This window comes from Taudactylus pleione, unplaced genomic scaffold, assembly GCF_031769625.1.
Source record: "Taudactylus pleione unplaced genomic scaffold, aTauple2 ptg000250l, whole genome shotgun sequence".
Classification (NCBI taxonomy): domain Eukaryota; kingdom Metazoa; phylum Chordata; class Amphibia; order Anura; family Myobatrachidae; genus Taudactylus; species Taudactylus pleione.
In genome coordinates, this window is record NW_028284652.1 from 2,285,650 (window position 1) to 2,311,649 (window position 26,000).

The 26,000-nt window shown below is 41.0% G+C and overlaps 1 protein-coding gene across 1 annotated transcript in view; it reads right to left on the reverse strand.

Moving 5' to 3' along the window:
* Window positions 1-627: 627 nt before the first annotated feature.
* LOC148515328 (pre-mRNA-processing factor 39-like) overlaps window positions 628-26,000 on the reverse strand; it is a 52,459-nt gene continuing 27,086 nt past the window's right edge. The window contains exons 5-14 of the mRNA XM_088480020.1: window positions 16,648-16,815; window positions 16,314-16,464; window positions 8,797-8,901; window positions 8,540-8,704; window positions 7,116-7,242; window positions 6,187-6,455; window positions 3,467-3,642; window positions 2,662-2,736; window positions 1,170-1,482; window positions 628-1,072 (exon numbers count right to left, since the gene is read on the reverse strand). Coding sequence (XP_088336146.1) covers window positions 1,010-1,072; window positions 1,170-1,482; window positions 2,662-2,736; window positions 3,467-3,642; window positions 6,187-6,455; window positions 7,116-7,242; window positions 8,540-8,704; window positions 8,797-8,901; window positions 16,314-16,464; window positions 16,648-16,815 — 1,612 coding nt within the window. The 3' untranslated portion in view covers window positions 628-1,009. The remainder of the gene's footprint in view (window positions 1,073-1,169; window positions 1,483-2,661; window positions 2,737-3,466; window positions 3,643-6,186; window positions 6,456-7,115; window positions 7,243-8,539; window positions 8,705-8,796; window positions 8,902-16,313; window positions 16,465-16,647; window positions 16,816-26,000) is intronic.

A 26,000-nucleotide genomic window follows, 5' to 3' on the forward strand; every position in this document is an offset into this window, starting at 1 on the left:
TCCCCGCTGCCTAAACCCGGGGGGGGGGGGTGCCTAACCCTAAGTCCCCCCCTGGGGTGCCTAACCCTAACCCTCCCTCCCCCAGCCTAACCCTAAGTCCTCCCCCGGGAGCCCTAAACCTAACCCTCCCCCACTCGGCTGTCCGCTCGCGGTGCCCGGCATCACTACGATCGTGATGCCGGGCGCCGGTCTCCCGGCGTCGGGGAAATGTGGGCGTCTACATCTAGACGCCCGGCATTTCACCCTTGCCGCAATATGACAGTCAGGAAGCCGGCTGCCGGTATTTAGGCAGTCGGCTTCCCGATTGCATACTGGGTTAGGCACCCCCCCCAGGGGACTTAGGTTTAGGCGGAGGGAAGGGGGGGTTAGGTTTAGGCACCTCTAAGGGAGGGTTAGAATAGGTTAGATTATACTTGCCTTCCGACGTTTGGGATTTATACCTGTGTCGGGCTGCCGCTGCCGGGATTTGAATCGCGGTAAATCATACCGAACCCATGTTCAGAATGGTTGATGTCGAAGTAGTATTGTTGGTAAGGATAGACTCTGCATTTGTTTGTTTTTATCAAGCATTATTTATAAACAAAAAAAAAGCATACAAAGTAAAATATACTGTCTAAAAATGAAACATCAGTTATCCATATTTTTATTTACAATTGGAGTAAAGCACATTAAACAATAAGTAGCATCACATTGTATAGGACATTTTATTTCTTTGCATATGTAAAACCATGTGTATCAACTAAAAATGAAATGAAAATCAATGTATACCAACTGCTGCATAGATGTGTGGTTTGGGTGGATGTTTCCCGGACCATTCCGAACAGTGGTCATCAGTGTAGTTTACATCTCAAATGACCCCACACGTTACACAGTTATGGAATGCCACCGTCCTTTCTAGACTTGAGACATAAAAACAAACTTTATAGGCAACTTCACTTAAAGTAGAGATGCCCTCTTCATCGCAATGGGTGGAAAGGACTACTAGTTATGAACTATTGAAAAATGCAAATCAATAAGGTGGATAAAATCTATTCTGAGACCATGGCCGAGGGGGGGTAAACTGTCCGATGTTCTAAGAAAAGATAGAGAAATATTTATTAGTGTAAATAAATGTGCAATATGAGATCAAAGCACCAAATAACAGTTATACATCGGGTTTTTGTGCTCACCTGATGCCTTAATGTTTGGCTGTAAAAAAAAAGTCTTGGATGTCCTCCTATATAGTATGGCTGTCTATAGGGAACAGGACTTCTTGCATAATTAAGAGGTTGTGGTGGAGAAGCATAAAATGGTGACGGAGATGTCAGTTGTTGTCTGGGATAGTGTACTGGTACTATGGATCTAAGTGGTTTTGGTGCCACAGATGGAGTTACACATTTTGTAACACTAACTTGTGGTTGCACAGAAGACTTTACTACAGATGATTGTGTAGAGGAGGCAGAAGATCCAGTTTTGGTTATTTTATTTTCAGCATTTTTCTTCCTGTATAGAAATGCAAAATATAAAATTTATAAGATTTTCTCTTTTACATTACAGTATCCATTGATCTAGACCACAGGTTCTCAAACTCGGTCCTCAGGACCCCAAACAGTGCATGTTTTCCATGTCTCCACACTGAATCAAGTTAAATAAGTAGCTTCACCTGTGGACCTTTTAAAATGTGTCAGTGAGTAATGATTACACCTGTGCACCTGCTGGGTGACCTGCAAAATGTGAACTGTGTGGGGGTCCTGAGGACAGAGTTTGAGAACCACTGTTCTAGACTTCATCTAGAAATGGCTATAAATTATTTCCAGAAACTGTCAAGAGTATTAAAGCAAAGGAACCCAAGTGTGTTCTCTAGGAGCAACACAAGAAAGCCACTGGGGAAATAGAATATTAGGGATATATTTATTAAAGTGCAGGTTTTTAGAAGTGGTGATTTTGCCCATAGCAACCAGATTCTAGCTTTTATTTTCTAAAAGCAGCTAGATAAATGTTAAGTAGTATATGATTGGTTGCTATGGGCAACATCTCCAATTCTAAAAACTGACACTTTAGTAAATGTATCCCTCAGAGACCTATTGCACCACCAGTAATGGCTCCCACATGGAGTGCAGTCAGTGTTCCAGCAAGCTGACTGCATCCACAAATGACTTCCCCAACGTAAATTAAATCACTCACATAAAAAAAAAAAATGATGTCATGAATAAATGTGATACAAAAAACAGGCATTTTGCTCCTGTTCAGCCTGCAGAGGCTCATGCTCATCTGAGACACACAATACAGGTGTATGTTAATGAAAGGCAAGTCTGGAGGATGCTTTGTTATTCTCGCATTCTGTTTTACAAAGCCATTGATCTCTATTGCCTGCCATCTATGCTGTCCACATGGACAGGGACAATATCTGTGGGTCAGAGGAAGCTATTAGCAAATGATGCTGAAATTGTCTACGCTAACTGGTGTGCAGTGATTGGCCTCTATGACTCTTTCCTGTGGATGAGCGCTAAGACGGTGGCACACATTCCAGATAATAACTAGGATAGGTTTAGTCATCATTACCAGTCTAGAAACAACTGTAAAATGTACTAAGTAGCATATCTGCTTTGGAACTATATTACAATGCAAATTAGCATTATGTAAGAGTAACTGAATAAACTTTGGAGTAGTTCCAATGCTCACCATGTGTCTGCTTGTTTCTCCTCAACTTCATGCTCCGTCAACAGTGTTTCATGTTTATGAAAGGCACTGACCCAACTACAGAATAAAATAGTACATTTATATTAGGAAGCACAAAACTGCTAATAACAATAAGTTCAAAAGGAAAACTATATAGAGGTTTACATTCTGTATAGCGATTAACTTTCCAGAAATTGTTCAATAAACAAATATTTTTCCGCAAATGGCCATTTGGAGATATGGTTTCTCCAGAATGGCCGCTACTAGATGGACCAGCAGTAAGTGGTTTTAAAAAAATAGGTATTTTGATGAAACGGGCTTTATGTGGTTTCTTATTGTGGGCATGGGTAGCTTATCGCAAATGCAGCTGTTGAGCTACTTCCACTCAATCATCCTTTTTGGTGGCTGGGTACCTGGGGACAGACATTTCTGTAACAAGTTGTTGGAAAAGGAGAAATGTAAAGATCACTGGTTACAGCGATCAAATGTTTACATGTGGCGACAGCTGATCGGAAATGATGGAATTAATGATGATCACATTGGAAATACCTACCAACTTGGAAAATGTGTCACACACAAAAAAAGATTGGACTTGTTTAGTTGCATGAGAACAGCGCAGGGTAGGAGAACAGCGGTGTCTGCTTACACAAAATGACCACTAAATCAATTGTTCAAAAGTTGATGACTCCATTTGTACAAAAACAGATTGCCAATATAACCATTGGCATTCCATTTCTGCCCGGACAGGAGGAAGCTTTTCTTTGCTTGCATGTGACCGCAGAAACAAAGGGGACAGATCACACATTACCTTGTGACACTAGTGCCCTCGTCATCTAGGAACTGAAGAAGTCTATGCAATAGGCGCCTCTTGGCATCAATATTGAGATTGTTTTTCAGCGCTGTCTCCACACAGAGAACAGCGTCCGCAGCAGCATCTCGGGAAATCTCAATCTCCAGCAGGCAGTGGTGAAGGCGGATGTTATCCTGGGTGTGAAAATCAGAACACCCATTAAACCTTACGCTGAAAATATGCCTCAGTACATATAGGAGAATGGTTTTAAAACTATACATACAAATAAATACGTGACAATTACATGCAAAATGTATCCTTATTATTGTTGAGTATTGATGTTAATACAACTTATATTTGGTAAATTGTGAGGTGTGTGACATAACTCATTTAGGAAGTGTTCTGTGGTCGCTAGGCATTCTGTCAGTAAACGGAACACACCAGTGGGTACAGAGCGCAAGGCGTCAAACACTTACTGTATACAACAGCTTGTTTTGTTCAGTTGGGCTCCCAAGATATATTTAATTCGAGTTTGGGACTATAATTAGAGCTATAGGATATAGTGTGAACTGGGGTTAGGAATATGGTTTAAGATGTTAGTTTACGGACTGGGGACAAGAAATGAAAGCCGGGATTAAGGGACTGGGTTCAGGTTAGGGAGCAATCTAATATAACCAGAATTAATGGGGCCCTAATTAAGTGGAGCCCAAAGGGTATGGTATAATATATTAATATTCAGAGAATGTCGACACTGCCAGAATGTTGTCAAGTTAGTATGTCGACAGTGATTTTACATAGAAACCTGTCCCTAACCCTAGTCACAGCCTAGCCCTGGCCCCAGCCTAGCCCTGGACCCAGCCTAGCCTAGAATGTGTCCACAATTATGTCAGTCTTTCCCATTATCCCTTGGTCCGATTAATGCGATAGTATTCTCACCAGACAATATCTTTGTCATTGGACCAAACTTCTGTAATCACACAGGTATCTGCAACTCATAGGCTATTACATATGGAGTACTAGGACACTGGGCCAAGATGGAAATCTAATTGAGGAAAGTTGTAGAGCTCTTCACTAAGTAATTAGGAGTATTTTTACAGAAATCAGTTTCCTTCCAGTCGTCTCTATTGTTGCCAATCAGTGGATTCAAAAAGCTTATGATTTTTTTTCTTTTTAATACTGTAAATCCTTTTTTCTAGAGGCAATGCTGGGCACAAACAATGGCAAATAGCCATCCTCAGGAGAGGTGTCAGAAAAAACAAACATATGGGCATAAAAGACACCATAGTTTATGCATAACAAAAATGAAAACAAAAATTAAGGAACCATTGGTTCCAAAGAGGTGCTCTGCTCAGTGGTCAGACATGACCAATATTCAGAGACTCCGTATCCCGGCACAATACTCCTCTCATAGTGGAGTTGACGCGGAGTTGGCAGCAATTACACCCCAAAAGTGAAAAATGCATCAAGTAATAAATCTGCAATTGGGAGCTTAGGCAAAGTTGAAGCCAGCACAAGGTGCGCAGAGGGTGGTGGCAGTATGGTATTCGTCAGGTTTACGTCAGGTACAAGTCATATACACTGAGGTATATTGCTAAAAAAAAAAAAAAAAAAACAACTTTCAAATACACCAATTCTCTACAGCTTCGAGGGCTGGATTTAAAAAGGCAATAGTAATAAACACAAAACAAGCCTGATTTGGTGTATATTACTATTACCCTTTTAAATCCAGCCCTCACAGCTTTGAAGAAAACATCTCTTTATTAAATATACACCTTTGTCTCTACAGACGTCTATTAGGGGTATTCAATATGGGAGCGAAAACATAGTTTTTGCGTTAATATCGCACCTATGACGTCATTATCGCAGGTTTTACTTTTACACCGTATTCAATTTCAAAGACTTATCGCAAGTTCGAAAAGTCTTTGATAAAAAAACGGGGATAACTTATCACCATTGAATAGGTGTCGAAAAAAAGTGCAGAATTGGGGTTTAGGGGTGCAGGCTTAAAAAAAATAGCCTGCACCCCTGGGAATGACATTTAAAACAGAACGGTGTCAAAAAAAGTAAAAAAAAAAAAAATAGGGACACCCCAAAAAATTTATTTAAAAAATGGGGTAAAAAAAAAAAAAAAAAAGGGAAAAAATTGTTAAACAATAGGGAAATAGGTTCAGGGCTATTCTGCAAGTATGCGGCAGATGTTTTCTAGAATAGAATTATAGCGGCAGGTGCACAAATGCAGAATTATTAAAAACTTACTTTAGGGACATCAAAATATGCTAGTAGCCATTTCATGTACCCCAAATTTGATGGGACCACTTAAAAAAACGAAAAAAATAACCTAAGTGCTCTTCTGCATCACTTCTTCAATGTCGGGAAAAAAGCACCTGCTGCGGCTATTTAAATCCCCGACTTTCAATTACAGGCTAAAACGGGGGTACCCATAGTGATCCCCCATGTTTTTACAACTTTAGGGGGGTCCTACAAATTTTTTAAGGAAAAATTCGTAACTTTACGTAAATCCAACTTCGCAGGCTCCAGTTTTCGTTAATTTCATATTGAATAGGTGGATAAGCGGGCGCGCGCCCGATACTTTAACGCAGGTAAAATCTCCGATATGAAACGTAAACTTCGACAGCGAAGTTAACGTTTCATATTGAATACCCCTCTATGTAGCGTATTCCCTGAAACTTAGAAGCAGCAGACACCTCAATATTTGCTTTGCATTGATAACTTCTCACCGGTTCCTTCTGCAGAGCCTCAGTGATAACAGCTCTCGCTTTCTCTGGATCATTCTTGAGTTTTAGAAGCAGCCGTGCGAGTTTGACAGTATAAAAGGCTGCCAGCTCCTTCCCTGAACTGAACTGCACAGCTTCCCTCAGCAGCTTCTCTGCCTCCTGTAGATTCCCATTTCGCCTTTCCAAATTCACACGTCTTAGACACACCATGGCCAAACCAGGCTTCACATTCTCCGCATTACATAAGATAAAACGGGCCGAGTCCACACATCCTAAAAGGAAACAGTATACAGAAGTCTTACACCTACAGGTCTGGCGAGACAGCCTGGCTCTATATGAAATGTAGTGGGGGTTCCTCAGGGCTGGACCCAAAATGCACATTGGGCCTGATTCAGAGATGTACGCTATGCCGATGTTTTCGCAGTTGAGTGATTATTGGCCATCTGGGTCGCACAGCGCATGCGTCAAGGTACATTACCCTAGTCGCCTCCCAGCTAGTATTTATTTGCAGTGCAAATGACAGGGAGCATTTGCAGGGAGGTAATGGGGAGTGCTGGCTAAAAACACAGGCGCGCTGCGACCATTTCAGGGGCGTGTCACATCCTGCGTCTGCGATTCTGTTCGCAAGAAACGTAGCCCCGGGCGTCTAAATTCCTGTGGCCATTGTGCTTGATCATAGAGTTACTCAGGACTGGCAACATGGAATGATCTGTGATCGATGCTGCATCTTTGTATGCAGATGTTTGGATTTACATAGACCATGGTGGGGGCCCCAATACATATCCTGGCGGCTGCGTCATTTGCTTACAGGATCGCAGCTGCGGTGTCATTAGTGTAAACTGTGAATCAGGCCCATAGAACTATATCGATCACTGGACAGACCACAGAGCCTGGCTGCCCTAGCAATAACCTCAGCATAGTATCAGACATACCATGTTTCTCTTCAAACTCTGCCCAATGAAAATGTAGAGTAATTTTCCGTGGCAAATGGATCATACATGCTCTCTTATATATAGAACGAGCAGCTTCCACAGAATGGCTCTCCATGTATCGGGCATACTGTAAAGAGACAACTCATTCATATAAATTCAAATTATAGTTATTTATTAACGATCTTAATATTCATGCATGTCATGGCACAAAAGATGTGGGCATACGAAACCGTTTCATGAGCGGCATAACAGCAGTTAGCCTTCAGGCATCTTATGCTATGACTTGTTATATGTATGTATAAATGTGGAATCTATTATACAGAATGCGTTGGGACTCTCAACTTTCCATAAAAGGGACTTCTCCATAGTAAGGAGCAACATATCTAAGATCACCAAATTTTTAAATCTTCCTTGTACTTCCCTACTCTCTTACCATCTTTTTGCTGCAATAAAACAGTTTAGCAGTATTCCCCATAGTGATTGTAGGAGAAAATGCTTAGTAATTAGGTCTGTGTATGACATTTTAGAAACAGCCGTTATTTATTTATTCTAATTCCTAGTTTTGCAATAATAGCTCCCATACCAATGCAGGGGATGTAGTCAGCATCCCGGCGTGTGGGATGCCAACGGTCTAAATGCCGGCACCGAAATCACGACAGGTCAGCATCCCGAAGGCAAGTAAGTATTGTTAGGGTTAGGCACCGTGGAGGGAGGGTTAGGGTAGGGGTTAGGAAAACACTTACCATTAGATGTCGGGATGCTGCTGTCGATATTTTGACCAGCGGCACCCTGACAGCCGGGATCTCATACCCAACCCCAATGCAGGTATGGCATCTATTATGCATAAGGCAGATGATCCCACACACGGTCCTCAAGGCACCCCAACAGTACAGGTTTTAGAAATAGCTATGGTTGAGCACCGGTGGTTAAATCAAATTGATTGAGGTACTAATTTAGTCACCTGTAGCCAAGCATAGATAGCTTTACAACCTGGACTGTTAGGGTGCCTTGAGGACAGAGTTTGGGACTTCAGGCATAAGGCTTAGAACATAGAATTGTTTATTCCATCATTTTGAATATAATAGCTAAAATATAACCAATATTATAATAACCCCGTTCCTAATCCACACCACCCATTGTATTCTCTGCCTCATCAAATTGTTTAACAGTGCTCCGCACAATGCAAGTAGACATTGCCTACTGATTCCGCCTGTGTGTATCACATTATCCAGAGTCCCACTAATGATTTACTTTGTTTCCATTTTGGTTTTTGCAGCTTTCTGGAAAACAGAAGCCAGTACCTGCAATCAACCTTAGCAGAGTGTGTGTCTTCCTAAGTATTGGTCATCATGCCATAATTTATATCTATCCAACAAGAAAACTCCAGCACTAGCTATCGCTGGAGAATACAGAATGGAACTTACCGCCAGCCAGAAATCTTCATACATTGTGCATGACATCAGGCAGCGCTCGTATAGTATCACTATTCGCTCATGCTGACCCTGGGAAATCTCAAAATCCAGATATCTTCTCCAGTTTTGTAGCTGCTTCATGTTTAGTGGTAAGGCAGTGAAATAAAGGCTTGTGATCTGGTTGAGGAAGAAATTGAGAATAGAAACTAAAATATAATTGCCTGAAAAGGAGACATGTATTTGCCATATAAAAATGAATGACAACTTACCTCCTGTTCAAACGAAATGCGTTTTTTAACTTCAACTTCATTTAAGAAATAGATTTGTTCCCTTGACTTTATAATGTGTTCACGAAACTTTTCTATCTCAGAATCCTTAAAAAAAAAAAAAAAAGCAACAAAGTTTATGAAAACTACTGTTTGCATGGATAAAGTATAGTGGATGCGATGGTCATATTATGAGAGCAGCTTAGAAGTGGCTGTTTCAGTAGCCATGCTGTTAAAACAACGAAGATAAGGAGAGGTGCTGGAAGGAACCTTGCAGGAAAAGGTCAGGCCTCAATGGAAGGAGCTACGGACAAGCCCCCAACATGTTGAGAAGGTACATGTAGCAAGACCTCTTTGATGAATCTGGAGCCACCAGTATGTCTCAAAGTTCTATCTTTTTACCTTTTTGTTTTGGTTTTTCTTTATTAGAATGATAAAGGGCATAATAATGCAGACAATGTGGTTCAAGAGCGCATAAAAGTTGTGAACCAGGAATATATAATTGACACATACTTGAGGAACAGCTAAATGTAAAATGGTAGAGAATGTCAACTGCTCGTTGATATTTAAAAGTGTAAAAACACAACATAATACATGGTTCACAATGAAAAAAAAAAAAAAAAATCACAAACACTGAAGAATAATACAAAAGAAACAAAATACAAAGTACAATGTGGTGCTCTCCTAAATTATTACAAATAGGGAGTGAGATAGATTATGGTGCCAGTCTCCAGTGACAAACCAGACATATTAGGAAGTTATTTGGAACATAACAGTCCATCAGGTAAGTTGTCACTAAAGATACCAAGTTGCCGTTTTAAACAATTTCCTTTCGTTGATTGAGTGGAAACATCCAAGGACTCAATGTAAATACCCCATTTTTTATAGAAGCAGACAACTCCTTTCTCAATGTCCATTAAGGTGGTCCTGCGATCAAAGTACAAAATCTGAAGTGAAATGGATTTTTCCGCAGCAATCGTCCAAGACAACAGAATAACCTCCTTGGCCATTGTCAGCACGAGTGTGAATAAGGGAAGAAGGGATTTACCATTAAACTTAGTGCCAATTTTAAAAATTGCAATATAGCATAGCTGAGGGGTCACAGTTGAGATGTGTAATAGGGGTTGGTTATGATAGCCCGACACTTGGTATGCTGAGTGACTGAGTGTCGGTGATTATGTATCATATGAAAGTTACAACACTCAGTTCTTTAGTATATCCTTGGTTGCAGCCGCAATAATGTTTCCGATAACATTTCCTGTCAACATTTGTCGACATAAATGAGAAATCGAAATAAGTCTTCCAGGACAATTAGGAGAAAAATGAAATAAACAAATGTGATAGACGTGACACTTGTTATCCACTAAACACGTTTCGGTGAGAGAGTGGGTATTTTATGGAGCATAAAGTAGGCTAAGCCGAATTTATCTCTACTACATTATAATGTGTAGGAGAAGTATATTCCTTAATTATTGTTCATACAGGCGCCCCAATAAATTCACTAGCAGCGGGTGCTTACAGGTGATATATCACAACTCACTGCTGCAGATGCGGGACTCCAAAGTGCCGTGTTGCTACCCCGCTATGAATGTGAGATGCTACCTTCGGCTAAAATAGAGACTGCTCACACTGTGCCTGTCCTGCCGTAATAGAAGCACTCGCTTTGGATGCCTGCGGAGTCTTGTATAAAAAGCAAAGTAATAGATGGGTTGGAGAAAGTGTCAGTGCTGCTGCAACCGGTCTCCAAAATTTCACAGAATGATGTATCCCAACGCGTTTCTTCCTTGATAGGGTTAGGCTAACCCTAACCACCCCCCCCCCCTCGCCCCGCAGCCAACACCTACCAGGCCCTACTATACTTACGTTCGGGATGCCGGCTGTCAGTATTCCGGCGTCGGCATCTCCAGCCATGTCATCATTCCATCACCGGTCTTCCCACGCTGATCGGGACTTCGGCAGTCGGCATCCCGGGTGTCGGTATATTAACCACATCCCATGTAATAGAGTTAGGAAATCACTTTATCTTATTCCCAAATTTGCTCATTTTCCTGCACTCCCAAAATTGATGGAAAAAACAGCTTTTGGGTAATGACATTTCAAACAAGACCCCGACTCTCCTGCCACCATACTGTATATCTTCTTTGAACCGGAGACAGGAAAGTTCTATGTATCGGTGTGTAAAACTGACCTATTTTTAGCATAGCAGAATATTGAATTTTCATAGTTTTTCAAAATGATGTTAGCAAATGAGGGGATAGTTCCATTTGCCACTTAAGGGCAAGCTTACTCCAAGATTTATCAGCAGTATGCCATAACAAATCAGAAGAGAAGTACCTAGTTCTATATGTAATAGAACATAGAAATCGGAGTAGAGCCAATAAATCATCAGACACCGAAGGCAAGGGAAAATGTGGCAGCAGGGAGAGACCGAATGAAATGTCTGACTTGCAAGTACATATAGAACAGCGTGTGTGGAAGGTGACATTTTTCATGAGCGCTAAAAGAGGCAACAACTCCCCCCCTCCCCCTCGGGTCAAAAATATCCTACATAGCAGATATGCCCTTATATGTCCAAACAGTAAATAGAGAAGAAAAGGAAGCTCTTTTGCTAGGGCACTGACAAAGGAATGATCAATAAAACTTTACTTTTATACAGGACTTACAAGACCGACTAACACTACACACATAAAAGTCTGGAGGAAATAAATATATTATTCCAGAATAAAAATGTCAGAGAAATATATATGTATATACTGTATATGAAAGGAAGAATAGGTCATATATACCACTGGTACGCACCAGCAACAGAAGAAGGCATCAAAAATGAAAAATATTTGCACAAATGCGTACATGAGTCTTATTCACCTGCATATAACCAACTTGTGGTTCTAAACCTTCTGTTAAACATGTGATTATATAGTAGCAAATAATTTTTGACATAAATCCTTCATACATTTGACATCGGATAGTCCCAAATTACATGGATATACAGTCAGGTGCATAATGTTTTTGCGATCTCTCTGATGGGTTTGTTTTGATTTTTCAGCCTACTGATGGCTTGCTTCACTGATAGTGACAGCTCTTTGGATCACATATTGAGAGTCGACAGCAACTGATTCCAAATGCAAATGTCACACCTAGAATCAACTCCAGACCATTTACCTGCTTAACTGATAATGAAATAACGAGGGAATAGCCCACACCTGTCCATGAAATAGCTTTTGAGTTGATAGTCCCATTACTTTTGGCCCCTTAAAAAGTGGGAGGCACGTATAGAAACCGTTGTAATTCCTACACACATGTAATTACCCTCAAATTAAATCTGAAAGTCTGCAGTTAAAGCACATCTTGTTTGTTTCATTTCAAAGCCATTGTGGTGGTGAATAGAGGCCAAAATATGAAAATTCTGTCAATGTCCCAATATTTATGCACCGGACTGTATGTAAAAGGGGCTGTTTCAAACCTATCAATAATCAAAGTGAAAATAATGCCGATCCCAACCGAATGCTAAATAAATCACATCCTGTAACTCATAGAAATATGGATTGTAGTAGCAACCATTCACAGTTTATGCAGCCGAGAAATCCCAAAATGTCCAATAGAAAACCATTATCAATCATAGACCATCATAATCATAATTCAAGTGATCTTAAAGGAACATAGTGAAAGTGGGAGAAAACAGAGAAAGAAATGCATGCCAGGTTTCTACTTTTGAATGTCATCCGTAGGACATAGGATATAAAATGAGAGCGCCTATAGCATGCAACCCTATATATGAAGAAAAAGCTCCCTGCATCGGCTTTTAACCCTGTAGTCCCCGTGGGGAAACAACATAGGGTTAATGAGAGTACAGCGTAAAATACAGTGAATGTGTAGGTTGCTGATGAAAAAATGTTCTGCACTATTAACAGAATAATATCCTATATACAAGTGACAAAAATATGTTAATCATAGTGGTTGTAAATTTATATGTAATGATCATCATACAAGGCATTAAGATGAATCATGAATTGACTAAACGCATTGGGCCCACCATTCCAGCCTCTCTAAAGGACTTTGGCTTTTTGCACATAAGCACCCAATTTCCTTATTGTTTTTTTTTTAGTCCTTGTGTCTATTCCTGTGTTCCATGTCACCATTGTTGAAATGTAATAACCCCCATATTGGAAAACTATCACTGATGGGTTGTCTCTACTTGGTTTAAAGCCTATACATATGAAAATTGGTGGGGTTACACCACTAAGCATCACACTATGAAGACAAAGGAACTCTTCAATATGTGTCTGGCTTTGCCTGGTGCCCCAATGGTGGTTCAAATACAGTAGCGTTGTCTGACTGAACATTCACGTGTCGACCTTAAAGAATGGACAGAGTCTCACAAAAGGACATTTCATAATGCAGAGCTCCTGAACACTTATGAAGAGTGGACTTCACAACTGTACCAGAGAAAGAGGAAGGAAAGAGGAAAGAGGAAGGAAAGAGGAAAGAGGAAGGAAAGAGGAAAGAGGAAAGAGGAAGGAAAGAGGAAGGAAAGAGGAAGGAAAGAGGAAAGAGGAAGGAAAGAGGAAGGAAAGAGGAAGGGAAGAGGAAGAGGAAGGGAAGAGGAAGAGGAAGGAAAGAGGAAGGAAAGAGGAAGAGGAAGAGGAAGAGGAAGGAAAGAGGAAGGAAAGAGGAAGGAAAGAGGAAGAGGAAGAGGAAGAAGAAGAAAAAGCTGATGTCTCCAGTGTGCCCCATAGGAAGAAGGGGAAAAAAAAAAAATGAGGAGTTGATGACATACTCCTTTCCCTTGTTTCCATACATACCTCTATGCCATTTATTTACAGTTATAAAAGGAAGAAATTGGAAAGATATCACATTATATCGGAAGCTGTCCCTTTGCACAACCCTTCAAGAGCCAGGGAAGCCGCAGTCTACCATCACATTTCAGAGGTAGGCCAGCAATAGAAAGTATTTGGGGACAGATATTTCCACACCTATGAAAACATAGCTTATATTAAAAATGTTCCTAAATTATTGGCTCAGATGGAAAAAAGGGTAGCATCTTGGAAGATCTATATAATCTCATGGCTGGCCAAGATCACAGACCTTACATACTGCTGTGGTTTTGTTTTTCAACAGATAAAATGTTCTGGGATCGAACAATGACTAAAGATCTCAAGGGCCAATTTGAGCTTCTGAAAGTTCTGCCAATTTGAAAATTGGAAGTGTGTGTTTTCTTTCATCAGTTGAAGAGCTAGCGCAACCATGTGCTTAAACATTAGATTTTAAAATGCAAAATGATTCCTTTTCTCAGAGTCAATTGGGGACTGGAAATACTAAGGTATAGAGACGATTTAACAATCTGGGCCTGATTTCAGAGTTAGGAGTAAATTTAAAAAAAAAAAAAAAAAAAGGATCAATTAGCACTTTGGCAAAAGCGTGTTGCAGAAAGATTTAAAGTGTGGAAGTGGGTGTATTGGCATACTTCTAAAAGAAGAAGTGCAAGGGAGCGTAACCACCATATTGTGAACCCTAACAAGGAACAAAGAACAGAAGCAAGAGCAAAAAGATGGAAGTTTACACTTACATCATAAAATAATTTAATACAAGTATAAAAACCTCTATGTTCACTTTCACCAATGGGGGAGATTGGAAACACTGGGGGTCCCAAGGCTGTCCCGAAGGAGGATATACTTCGATGTAGCAGTGTGCTCACCTTGGGCAGGATTCCGCAACGTGAGAAATGTGGCCAAACCAACGAAAATGCGGTATGACCACATTTCTCATATGCACCAAGCCCAGGAATGTGAATCCCTCCCAGCACCTCCTACGGTACGTGTGTCATTCTGCGCATGCGCAAATTGACACCAGTGGGACTTCTGGGCCATAGATCTGGAAGTCCCTCATTCGCAAAGGACCACTGTTACAGAGAGAGCTGTCCTTTGTGATTTTGTTCATGCATACCGGCGTAACTAATGCCAGCAAACGTGCAAGAGTGGTGGGAAGCTTCACATCCTGAATAAGATGAGTCATGCCCCTTAAGTCCAAAACTGGCATATTTGGATTTAAAAATCATGAATCTCTTGTTTTTGTGAGCATGTATACCAAAGACAAAGCTGTTCAACTGATAAACATTGCTGCGCCATCAAGAAAGTGCTCAACAATGAGGTAGAATGTGCCTTCACATTGTCAGACGCAGACTGTCCTGTTCCAACACAAGTCTAACAAATTACTGAAGTAATCCATCTAGCAATGGTCTGCTTAGACACTGGCCACTCTCTCTTGTGTGCATCAGAGAGGCCATCAAGAGATCATCTGTCTGATGCGCTCTCTTTCAAGGCCCTCAACTCATTCAGAGTGAACAGTGGGCCTGATTCAGACCCGCTCGCAAGCGGGTCGATGTTGGCCCAGTGCGCATGCACACGACGGACCCGGCTCCGTCGTGCGCATGCACGAGACCCAGATAGCGACGGGCAAGCCGTCGCTATGGGCCTCGCTACAAAGGGGGCGTGCTGTCGATGGTGAGTGACAGCAGGCCCCCTTTGGTGGGCGGGCCGGGGGCGTGGCTGGCCAGACGGAGGCGTTCCCATGGGAACACCTACCATCTGGGGCCAACCCCACTGACATCACAAGTGATGTCAGTGGGAGTGCTTTCGGCTCTGATAGAGCCAAAAGCACTCCAGGGCTTGCGGCAACGAGACCCTACCACAAGGGTCTCGTCGCAAGCCCGATGGTCGCGTTGGTCTTGACCATCGCGACCATCTTCCTGGCCCCTCATTATAACTGTGGGTGGTCACCCACAGCTATACGAGCGGCCAGGAGGCCGCTCTAAAAATGAAGGACGGCCCTGATTCAGAGCGAGCGCTCTGTCAGCCCCCTTCTTCCTGACAGTGCAAAGTCAGGTTCACAATGTCTTATTTAAGATGAAAATTGGAGGAGACCACTTTGGGCTGAAATGAAGACTTAGGCCGAACACCAGCCCAGTCTTCATGAAAGAGGAGAAACAATCATACAAGGTCGAGCTCCACAGCTTTGAAACTCTCCTGACTGTGGCAATAGACACGAAAAAGATGGTCATTCAAAAAAGAAATTTAAACTCCACCAAAATCAAGGGTTCGAAAGAAAAGTGCAGAGAGGAAGTCAGAAACAGATCTCAAGGTGCTACTGGACACCCCGTCTCTTAGTAACGGTGCGGATCTACCTGCCCACTTTGGTACTGGAAACCCTGCACCTCCTGTGCATGCCCTCGTGCCAGGAACTAACAGCATCTAAGAAGCCCACACCCCTATACAAAAGAAGGTAGACACTTAACTCCAAGCTGTCCAGCGGCACTAGATCTAGAAACTCAGGTAATACCTGCAGCAGCAGTAACCAGATCACCCGGTTGAGAAAAATGGCTCAGGAATTATCCTCTACTCTCAAGATTTTTTAGTTTTTTTGCAGACTGGTACATAGGCAAATAAAAGTACTTGCCAAACGTAACATAAGAGTTATTAAGCCACTTTGTTGAAGGACGCTATAGATATGAAAATAATACACACCGTTAATGACTGTATAACATCCTCTAATGGACAGTCTTCATCAGCAACGAGATTATTTTCATTTTCAAGCTGTATTTTTGAGTGGATCCATTCAAGCTCATCCGAGCTCAAGATTTCGATAGGAGAATAGTGAGCTACAAACGCTTTAAATCTGTATGATAGAAGAGAGACATGTGTGCGTTACTATACCAACCAAGTATTATGCAATATGTTTTGACGTTTATAAATGTGTGCAATATAAAAAAGGTGGACAAAGTTGTACAGTATATTGTGTGTACAGAAAAAGGAAAGCATAGCAAAGCAAGATCTATTATATGTACTTCAGTGTTCTTACCTATTGAAATGAAACTGATACTGCTGAGTGGGGATACAAAGTACACGGTCAAGTAGTGTTAATACTCTTTTTAGTTGACCCCTTTTTATCACCCATTCTATGCAAAGATTCCACAGACCATCTGAGAGGAATTCCATGCCGGCAGCTTCCACGGCATCTGTAATCACCCTGTAAAAGTATGGCAGAAAATCTAATCTACTATAAACTAATGCAGATTAAATCAAAACACAAGCACCTTCCGGATTCCCGGAAAGAGTAGGCACTGTGCCATAATCGGACTCAATATAAACGCAGAGGCTACAGACCTAACACCACTTTATTTGAATAAATGTACATTGACGGAAATTAAAAATGCTAATAAATTATGAGTTCCAATAAAAATGTGCAACTTTATTCTAAACTGTATTATTGGTCTAAGACATTACCACCTAAATAAAATGTAATGCAGAAATCATTTCATTGAACTGAGTTACAAAAATCAAAGGCATGAATTTCTCAACTCCCAAAACAAAAGAGGCATAAAATAACTTATTGGCTTAATATAAATATATATACATACACAGATATATATATACACACACACATATATATATATATATATATATATATATATATATGAAAATAAGTAAAAAACACAAGCTATGGTCCCTTTCTACAATAAACATAATATAAATCAAGCATTATATATTTTAACACAAAAGGAGTTACAACACCAACTTATGCCAAGGGATTTCTTGTGTGTCCAAAAGGCAATGTGACCCTCCAGGGGGGCAGTTACTTTAGTGAACAGATATCGCAGTAACAGAGGGGAGTGATGATATGGGTGTACTTACCATTACTTCCATTTTACATGTAGTTCCTTAGGGGAGTATGGGTTATAGAAGGTTGGACACTAGGGATAGTTTTCCTCAGACAGCATACTCTCAGACACAGCGCTAAGCAAACTTACAAGGAAAAGACTAATAGACTACTACTGTAGAGATATAGGATAAATATATGTACTATTGTTAGGCAGTGTGCACGGAATCGGTATGAAATACAGACGGCTGAATAGCCACCGGTTCCCATACAGACGTCGGAAGCCCAATGAAGACATATCCCGACAGGGATACGCATAACCCTCCCCTTAGTGGTGCCTAACCCTAACCTGCCCCCCCACACCCCTGGTGTTGCCTATCCCCAACACCTCCCGCGGCTAAGAGGTAACAATCCCCGCTTACCTTCGTTCGGGATGCCGTTCGTGGGGATTTCGCCGTCTGTCTAAATATAGGCGTCAGGATTTTGACGCCTATCTTTAGTCCCATTTTGGCTTTCAGTAATATAACTACATCCCGTGTGCACAGCGAGAACTTAAACAGAGCAAATAGGTCAGAACCAAAGCATTCAAAATTATTAGGAGGGGACTCCCAGTAGCAGTAACCTTAATCTAGAATCTGAAAGCCAACTACGCTACTGAATGATGACAGAAGGTGGCAAAGACTGAACAGCATACCCTGGAACAGGTTTACGCCGATAAGATGCACAAAAATTACAAATATACAAGGTCCAAGCAGCCTACAGAAATACGTAAAGAAAATACAGACTTCTAAGTACCAGAAAAGAAAACAAAAAAGGACTATTGAATTTACTTGTTCATACCACAAAGTGATCACACTCATTGAAGTAGTTTAACAAACCTGCTTTGTGCAAGTAAAATAAAACCCTGTGCTTGAGCACAAGTCACAGCAAACAGGAGATGTAAACTAGGGGAAGTAATGTGTTGATTTTAACCCATAATCCCTTCAATAAAGAGAGATCAGGGAATGGCTGCAGAAATGCTTTAGCTTAAGTATATCAGTACCACTAGTTTTGCTTAGCAAAAATGTTACCAGTTAGTTACTGAGCACATTAAGATATACTTCCACCCCAGACTAGCACACACATTAAATGCCTCTTCGGAGGACCTCCTGCAGTACTGTAAAGCATGATGCCACCAAAAATCTCTTCAAGAAGCAGATCCAATGTGCAGTCCATCCCAAAGTTCGATCAATCACAAACCATATTATTTGGCCCGTAGTGGTTATTGTCTGATGAGCACATACGATCACCAGACAATATCACCCTCCACTAGAAAAACGGTAGTAGAGCCAGGGGATCGGACACCCTGTACAACTGCAAGTATTAATAAATCCAGAAATAGGGGGTTCCCCCATCCTGGCTTCAAAAACTGAAGGTGCCCTGATTTGATGCAGTAGGTTTTTTAGTATACTAGATGGCATGCTTTCTAAGTCTAATATATATATATATATATATATATATATATATATATATACACATACACACATATATAATATATATATTATATATGTACACACATATATATATATATATATACACATATATTTTTTTTTTTTATTAATAATATTAATATTTATTTGATTAAAAACTGCAAACAAAAAATATATTTTATAGTTTTCAAGTGTAGATTTTATTAAGAAAACCTAGCTCTAGAAGCTTGCCTTTTGGTGTTTGAGAGAAATTATATTGTTGAAAAGTGACCTGACCAAAAAGTGGCAAAGCAGGCTCAGCACAGGGGGTGAGAAAAGAGGTTTAATCATCAGTTTAGACAGCTAGACACACTGAAGTCGCTGCATTTAAAGAAGTTATCTGGAGTATTAACCTAAATTTACTAAAAATTTGCAATCTAAAAACAAATCCTTAACATTTTGTATATATAAATTACAATTTTATATATGTATTTCTAATTTATTAGCAGATGTATTTAATAAAAGTGATATACACCTTAAGATGCTTTCCGGAAGAGTTTATTTTGTAATTTGGAGCATCATGTATAGAATATAATTAATTAAATACATTAACAAAAAAAACAAAAAAATACTCCCACGTTCAACTACTTATTACGACTATGTAGCGTATTCAATTAGCTGCGATAAGTCAGTTTCTGCAGAAAAGTATCACGAGTGACGTCATTAAGCCATGCGAAAAGCTTCCTTCGTATTCAATTCCAAACACTTTTCGCCGGTGCGGAAACTCAATGCAATGGCACCTGCGAAAAAGTTTCGCCTATGCATAGGTGTCGAAAAAAAAGTGCAAAATTTGGGGTTTTGGGGTGCAAAGCTGCGGGAACCCCCCTGCACCCTTGGGACAGTCCCCCAAAGGTAAACTGCGTTAAAAAAAAAAGTTTAAAAAAGTATTTAGATCACCCCAAAAAAGTACTTTTGTATTTGGGGTGAAAAAGTCCAAAGTTGGGGGACAAACTTAAAAAGTAGCGAAATAGACTCCAGGGGGGTCCCCAAGTATGCCCCAGGTGTTTTTAAGTTTACAGGTGCTTGCAAGAGGTGGATTTTTAAAAGTTTTTTTTAAAACTACACTTTAGCAACTAAAAAAAATATGCTAGCACCCATTTTCAGGTACCCCAAATTTGCTGGGACTACTTATTTTCATGCTAAAAAAAACCTGCAGAACGCTATTCTTCACCACTTCTGCAAAGACGCAAAATAGCAGCTATTGAGAGCATTTAAGTACCCCAAATACCTTCAGCAGGGCTATTCGGTGGTATCTAGAGTGATCTCCAATGTCAGAACATCTTTTGGGGGGTGCCAGGCTCATTTCCCCAAATCTGACAGCACTTTTCGCATGTTACAGTTTTGCCAACTCCCATTTTCGACAATTTCTAACGGAATACGGCGAAAAAGCGGGCACGCGCCCGATACTTTTCCACATTGAAAACAGGCTAAGTAGTCGAAAAGTCCAGCATGCAAAAAGTATGGGACTTTTCGCTGGGAATTGAATATGTCCCTATGTCTGTATGTATGACAAGGTTACTGAACGGAAACAGCAATTAATTTTACCACTTTATGCTTTCTTGATCACAGGTTTCCAGGTATTAGATCCCATACCTGTACTTCTAGCCAACAGCAATTAAAAATATTAACAAAACAAAATACACACAACAAAACAAAAGGAGATATCGAGACTTCATTTGGGTTCAGACTACAAAGATATAAAATAAAAAAAATAAAAAAACCTAGGAAGTACATTAATCTGTAATACAAAAACGTAGGGATACCACAAATATAAAGAAATAACATCTTTTAAAACAAATGTAATCTAGTGCATTGATCAGTTCTAGGACATCGTGCTAATAACTAGACTATTAAATCATTACTAAATAGTCAGGGGAATGGTAGCAATGTGAATTTAAACATTTAACATAAAAGTTAATATAAAAAGGGACAAATATATAATAGGGATTAAAGGATGACTAATACGGTGTGATAAATAAAAATGTACTTGCATGCACTGCTCATAGAGAAAGAAAACGGACAACGTTATTAGGGAATTGGGAAAGCAGAGGTAAGCTATATTCCTTTATTTATCTCACATAATTACTACCAAAGTTACATTTTTTAGTTTTGGGTGTCACTATTCTTAAAATAAAACGGCAAACGTGATTAAAAATAGAGTTAAACAGTCAAGTACAAATTTAAATGCATAAACAATTATGTAACATTAAATCAAGTGAAATGACTGCATTAAAATACTATCCCATAGCATTCTATTAAATACAGTATACCACCATGTACAAATATGCAAACTATAAACAACTTATAATGGGAAATAAATGCATAAACATGGAGATGCAGCCAATAAAGGGCTACAGTAAGCTGCTCTCTTATTTACTAACCACTTTTATGAATTCCAGAATGATCATTTTAGTCACTGTAAGAGGTTTTAGAACTTATGTAAGAAATTACAGTGATGGCTGTGTCGTCCGGCTCCTTGCACTTCGGTGACAACCCAGGAACAAGCATTTATTCTCTGTTCTTACCATGTGTACGTTCCTTCCATAAATACTAAACCATAGGAATAGCTGCAGCATACATATTGTTTACACTGTAAATTAAAAGGGGCTATGTCCTCGGCAGCACTGCATTGGGGTATTACCTACCAATAACAGCTTCCGTCACTGCATGATCCACTTACAGGTCACTGACTGTTTCAGTAGATTTTTGTCAAGTCATTTTTATAGCCACTATAATGTCGACAAAGTACAACATGTCAACATGTTCAAAAGTCGAAAGGTATATGTCAGACAACTTTAAGCCTTACCCTGACATTCTATTGTCGACAATTTAACTGTCAACCTTTCATGTGTTGACATTTTCGCTGTGTTGACATGATGGGTGTTCACATTTCAACAGTGTTGATATTGAACATTATGGTGTGTTGACCTTTTGACATTGTGACTGTCACAGACACATTACCCCTCTGAGTACAGCAATTATTAGCACTGGCTGGACAATTCCTAATGTCAGTATTCACTTTTTATCTGCCCTAAATGTCTCAATGGTTTTGAACATGGCTAACACAGATTGCCTGGTTTTAAACCGTAAAACACAAATGTTGCCGTTATGCAGAAAAGGGAAAAACAGAGAATAGGATTTAACATATTTAAAAATTCCTAAGTCCAATGGGGGACCCTGGAAACATTGGGTTGCAAAGGTGCAGTACAGAAGCTTGGTCACTTTAAATCTACTTAAAAACTTTCCAGCTCCTCCACCTAAATATCCAATATAGGATGCCAGGACTTCAGTACTTTTATTACAAAGCTTCAAAGACAAGGAGATCAGAGCAATAGAAGAGAGAGAGAGGATAGACTACAGTTTAGCAGCAGCAACACCCCAAGGTTACTGCCCCTCAGCCACAAAAGGAGCATCTTTAAGCTGGACGGCCGATCCGCTGTCCTATCTGACGATTGTTAGTGCATACACACTTACCAATCGTCGGCCCGATGTCACAACTTGGGTGGGTATTTACATGTGCCCATCCAGTTGTGATGTCAGTCACTGGCGGCCGTCTGCTGCAAGTGTACTGGCGGTCGGCTCACATTGACTAAACAAGTTCCTGTAAGGAGATATTTTTGTTCCGGTGGCAACAATACACTCTGGTTGTGGGTACTAAAAAGCAGTCCCAGAAAGACTAACCACGGGTAAGGAGACAGGTTGGATTGCTTGAAGTTGAAGCTCCATCTGAGATTTTAAGCACTAAACAGAGGGATCTCGGCACTCAACAGACATTGTTCAGTCCACAAGTAATTTATAAACCAAGTGTTTTTATTTATAAAGATTACATATACTATACAAAAAAGGCTAACATTTCTTTTTAAATAGGAAAAACCTTTTTAACTAACTTACACAAAACCAGTCGTCGCCAGCCTAATACCGGTATACAACACAAAACTCATAGGAGACCAAATACTCACAACATTAACAAAAAAATCGATATGGAGGCCAAATTGCAACCTCAATATTCCTTTGTGAGGTAGTATTAGCGATAGTAAACCAAACTATAATAATAGTCAGATTGTCGCTAATAACGATAATTAATAATAAATCCAAGAAAAAAATCCAAAAAACAGCTCCACACACCTATGGGTCTGTGTGCACCCAAATAAGATCACCAAGGTGATCAGACACAAGAAAAGACAAAAAACAATGGTGGTGTTGCGCTAATGATCTTAATTAATTGAACAGCAACCAGATACGGCAGAAAATAAAAACTTCAAGACACCAATATTAGCATATAAAATGGTCAGTCTTTATAGAAAATATATAATCATATATAATAAAATATGTGCTAAAAGGACATGACCTATTGCAAAGTTCCTGCAGTGGTGAACACCTAAGACTGTCCTGATTTGAGGCGTATAAGCTTACCAACTTGCGATCTCAATACAAATTAATTTGAATAATGTATGGATGTATAAATGAGACAGTCTTGGATCCACAGTTTTCACTTGAAAATCACAAGTCTAATTAATATACTAGGTTTCCAAACCTTGCTTATGCAATTGCTGGGCTCTGTAGGATTCGGCAAGTCTCTCCTTCAGTCCCGAAGTGCCGCTATACTGATAATTTCCCAATCTTTGAAGAGAGAAGAAATAACTCCAATCCGTATTAGTTGACTGTTAGATTAAGATTATTAGCGCAACACCACCATTGTTTTTAGTATTAGCGATAGCTCTGCTTCCAATAGTCAATACATTAACACAGGGGATACGCCTAAGCGTTTTACTGTCCTTGTCTGTGCTGTTAAAAATCAAAGGGGGTCATTCAGACCCGCTCGTGAGCAAAGTTCGCTCGCTAGCGGGTCGATGTTGTTAGACTGCGCATGAGCACGACGGAGGGAGCTCCGTCGTGCGCATGGGCGAGACCCGGCGAGCCACGAGAAATACGTCGCTCGGGGTCTCGCACCAAAGGGGGCGTGCTGTCGATGGTGACTGACAGCACGCCTCCCATGGGAACGCCTACCGTCTGAGTCCGCCCCACTGACATCAGTAATGATGTCAGTGGGAGTGACTTTGGCTCTGATAGAGCCAAAATCACTCCTGGGCTTGCGGCAGCGAGACCCTACCGCAGGGTCTCGTTGCAAGCCCGATGGTCTTTGACCATCGCGACCATCATCATGGACGCTCGCTATAGCTGTGGGTGGTCACCCACAGCTATACGAGCGTCCAGGAGGACGCTCCATTTTCATGGAGGAGGGCCCTGATTCAGAGCGAGCGCTCTGGTCAGAGCGTCCGGCTCTGAATCAGGCCCAAAGTTCCCAAAAAGACCGTCAATGTTCTACTCAAAGTTCAAAGCTTCCTTATTGAGCTGTATTCAAGGAAATCCACAAGCATCCACAATGATAGTAATGATCAGCTGTTTAACAATCTGTATCCAGCTTTCAGCCGGTCCGTGTGAAAGTGCAAGGAACTAAGCGCACTGGTGAACAATTGTCTCAATGTAAGTGCGCATGCACTGAGCTGCGAGTCGCTTACACTAGTGTGCAGGTATTTCAACATATGCGGGTATATAGATTAATGCACAGCAGACCACCAGATTACCTTACTGCAGCAGCCACTGTAGGTGAAGTGTCCCAGAGAGGTGTTTAAAGGCTCTGTCCGGTCTCTGGCTGAAGAATGAAAGTAGGCTGAGGGTCTGCCAGCAGACTCTCGTCGCATCCGTGTGAAGCGCTTCCCGATGCATTCCGGGATCTATGCTACGCACGCTCAATGCATTTCACCTAACAGGCTTCTTCAGGATCTACGAACACTAGTGTGAGTGACTCAGCTCAGTGCATGCGCACCTACATTGGGACAATTGTTCACCAGTGCGCTTAGGGCCTGAATCAGTGCCGCTCGCAAAAAGCGAGCGCTCGCTCTGAATCAGGGAGGTAGTTTTTTTTAAACCGGCCTCCTGGCCGCTCGCTAAGCTGTGAGTAACCACCCACGGCTTTTGCGAGCGGCCAGGTGATGGTCGCGATCATCGAGGTTTGCGACAATACCCTTGTGGTAGGGTCTTGTTCCCGCAAGCCCCAGTGAGCTTGTGTAGCCACCCCCTCTCCCCGCCTACAAAACGGGGCGAGCTGTCGATCAACAACGACAGCCGCCCCGTTTGTAACGAGCCCGGAGCGAATTAATTTCTCACTCGCTCCGGGGCTTGAGCACGACGCGCGTGCGCACTGGCCAACAATCGACCCGCTTGCGAGCGGGTCTGAATCAGCCCCTTAGTTCCTTGTACTTTCACACAGACCGAATAAAAGCTGAATACATGTTGTTAAACAGCTGATCATTATTTGGGAACTTTGAGGCCTATGTACTAAGCCTTGGAGAGAGAAAGTGGATGGATATAAAGTACCAACCAATCAGCTCCTGCCATTTTTTTCAAACAGCCCGTAAAGTGACAGTCAGGAGCTGATTGGTTTGTACTCTCTCTCTGCAAGGCTTAGTACATAGACCCCTTTGATTTTAAACTGCAGTCAGGGAGAGTGAATCGCTTAGGTGTAGCCCCTGTGTTAATATATTGACTATTGGGGGTATATTTACTAAGGGTCAATTTTAATCGATTTAAAATCGATCAACATCGATGTTTTATTTCGGAGCTAAATCACACATTTACTTTTAGAAAAAAAAGAAATCAAAAATTGCAATCATTCAGCCGTTGTGTCTGTGCTGTCTGCACTGACACCACAAATGGGGGGAGATTTAAATTTGCCCACCCATTTCAGATGTCAGTCACCAGCGGTTCCCTGCAGCCACAGTGTACAGTAGGTCGGCGGGTCACCCGTACACAAAGCAGGGTGTGCCAATATATCAGCAAGATTTTTCGGCATCGGCTATGTTGCAGGGCAGAGGCGATAAGTCTGAACAACATTGTTCACAGACATATCGACTGTACATACCAACCGATACACTACAAGGATATCGCCCGTTCAATGGATTTATCTGTCATTGTGTGCCCAGCATTAGGCAGAGATTCTCATTTCACTGTATCCTTGCTTGAGATTAGAGGACTGCAACCTGTGAG